This window comes from Alosa pseudoharengus, unplaced genomic scaffold, assembly GCF_046254945.1.
Source record: "Alosa pseudoharengus isolate Yale_2024_CS ecotype anadromous, Long Island Sound unplaced genomic scaffold, YU_APseudo_1.1 YU_APseudo_1.1_scf_4, whole genome shotgun sequence".
Lineage (NCBI taxonomy): Eukaryota > Metazoa > Chordata > Actinopteri > Clupeiformes > Clupeidae > Alosa > Alosa pseudoharengus.
Genome location: NW_027468774.1, coordinates 35,238,688 through 35,241,187, shown reverse-complemented (window position 1 = coordinate 35,241,187; position 2,500 = coordinate 35,238,688). Strand labels below are relative to the sequence as shown.

The window sequence follows — 2,500 nt, the reverse complement described above, 5'->3', positions numbered from 1 at the left end:
AATGTGGCTTACACCCGCAGTAGCTAAGTTACTCCTCAGAGCTTAATGCCCTTCTTTGTTATCGTAGCCTAGCACTGTAGCTAGATGCTGCTCTGTTGAAATGCATGCTGGCAAGCTTGTTAAGTTGACCTGCACTATTAATGGAGGCTCTGAGGGACCCTTTCAAAGACAGTCAATGAAAATGCTTACACTTAAATAAAGAACATTCCAATCCATTGACACATGCTTCTCATTGAAGTTTGCGCCTAATGAAATTTCCTTTCTCAGTATGCACAGTGCATTTCAGGAATGTAACGGAGTGGTGTCATCTTTTGTTAGTGGATCTCCTGTCATATGTGTCCAAATAATCACCTCTATTTTTAAGTCAATGACAACTTGCTGTAAAGCTACACCCTCACAATCTCAGTTGTGAACTAAAATAGTCTACATTTACCCCTACAGCTAACATAGTGTTAGCTGAGAGCTGAGAGCTAACACTCTCTCTTACTTCTCCTAGGGAGGACAGTGGTGCACGTATAAGTTCAGTGTAGCTGTGGTGTGATGACATCATGGTGTCAGCTGACCTGGCTGTCCAATCCTAGCAGCAGCAGCATGATGAAGAAGAGGATGGCCCAGAAGGACGGCATGGGCATCATTGATACTGCTTTAGGGTAGGCAATGAAAGCAAGCCCAGGACCTGCAGAAGGGGAAGAAAGGCAGAGAGGAGGGGGGACAAGAAAAGAGAGATGGGGGAGGAGGAGGAGAAGAAGGACAACAGAAAAGAAAGGTCACTTGGCTGAGTCATCCATTATTTCAAATTGTATCTGAGCACATTGTGCTTGAACGCAGCACACACACACACACACACACACACACACACACACACACACACACACACACACACACACACACACACAGACACACACACAGACACACAGACACACACACACACACACACACACATTTGTCCAGCAGGATAGCATGCTCCCATGTCAGCTGAGTGAGAATTAGATTTTCCTTAGGCAAAGGCACTGATCCCATGAGCCTGACTGCCAGGAGGAGGTCAGTGACAACAGTGGCGCGGAAAGACTCCCAGCTAGAAAGGAGCAGAATCGGAATCAAGAGAAGGCCTGTATGCCTCTGGTTTCAACCAATTAAAGTGGTCCCTATTTGGCAGGTTGATGGTGTGAATCAAGCATTGTGTCCTGGTCAGATCGCATGAGGGCAGCTGTGGCTTGAAAGATGGCTAGCGCAAAAACATGCAAACCAACATCCTTGAGCACAACACAGGGACGCGCTCTAAAGGGAGATACCACTAGTCTGAATAAACATGTGGGGAATGATACACACCATGTCTAACACTCACAACACACACATATGCACGCACACACACACATGCACACGCACACGCACACACACACACACACCTATTCCCAAAGACCATTCTTCAAATATACACCAGAATGCAGCCAGCCTCTTCTCATTCCCTGCTGACACTGTGCACCTGTCTCACTTATACCAGTCAGTTTGTATCCGTGTGTCCATGCTTTTTCAGCTTTTGTAGTGATTGGTATTTTGACATGATCACTGATATCACCGTCAGCCCATTGGTTTCTAATTTGATCTGTGACCTTCAGCAGTCACCCTTCCGCCCTCATACCTGACTCTGCCACATCTGCGATGGCCACCCCTTGCTCTTGTGCCATGAAGCCCAGGACGGAGAATATAGCAAAGCCAGACACAAAGCTTGTTCCGCTGTTGAGGCATCCCAGCAGCAGACAGTCCCTAAGTCACAACACACACCAATGCAGGGCTTCATCAATGGGGAAAGGGGGGTGGGGGTGGGGGGGTGGGGGGACAGAGAGAGAGAAACATATGGACAGACAGAAAGAAAGAAAGAAAGAAAGAACGGGGAGAATAAGAAAAAGAAAGATAGAAAGAAAGAAAGAAAGAAAGACAGAGTGAAAGAGGAGGAAAAAGAGTGAGAGAAGAGAGGTGGACAAAGGTAAATGCCTCACCTGTAGCAGTTGTATTTGTACTTATTGTAGCTCCCCAGTGATGTCATTGCCCCCAGACAAATGGCATAAGAAAAGAAAATCTGAGTTCCTGCATCGATCCAGACCTGAATATCCAGAAAAATAGACATGGATAGGTCAAGTCTGTCAGGTCACAAGATCTGGACTTCATTTCTGTGTGAATACAATGGTCTAATTGGCTGGGGATCTGACCTCTGGATCCTTCAAACGGGCCAGGTCAGGGTACAAGTAGAACTTGATGCCCTCTGAAGCACCGGGCAGTGTGACCCCTCGGATCAGAAGCACCAGGAGCATGACAAAGGGGAACGTAGCAGTGATGTACACCACCTGACCCAACACAGAGGGATGGACAGAGTAAGGAAATGAGAGAGAGAGAGTGTGTGAGTGAGAGAATGAGTAAATGAGAGAACACAAGCACAGAGAGCATTAATTAGCTTTTTAGAATTCATTAAATCATCTAATTGAGTCATCCATAGTATTTATTA

The 2,500-nt window shown here is 46.3% G+C and overlaps 1 protein-coding gene across 1 annotated transcript in view; it reads right to left on the bottom strand.

The window, feature by feature from the left end:
- Nucleotides 1–2,500, bottom strand: part of slc6a6a (solute carrier family 6 member 6a) — a 17,527-nt gene that overhangs the window by 5,259 nt on the left and 9,768 nt on the right. Inside the window, exons 7-10 of the mRNA XM_076266029.1 lie at nucleotides 2,208–2,342; nucleotides 1,998–2,101; nucleotides 1,640–1,764; nucleotides 564–676 (exon numbers count right to left, since the gene is read on the bottom strand). Of these exons, the coding sequence (XP_076122144.1) occupies nucleotides 564–676; nucleotides 1,640–1,764; nucleotides 1,998–2,101; nucleotides 2,208–2,342 (477 nt within the window). The remainder of the gene's footprint in view (nucleotides 1–563; nucleotides 677–1,639; nucleotides 1,765–1,997; nucleotides 2,102–2,207; nucleotides 2,343–2,500) is intronic.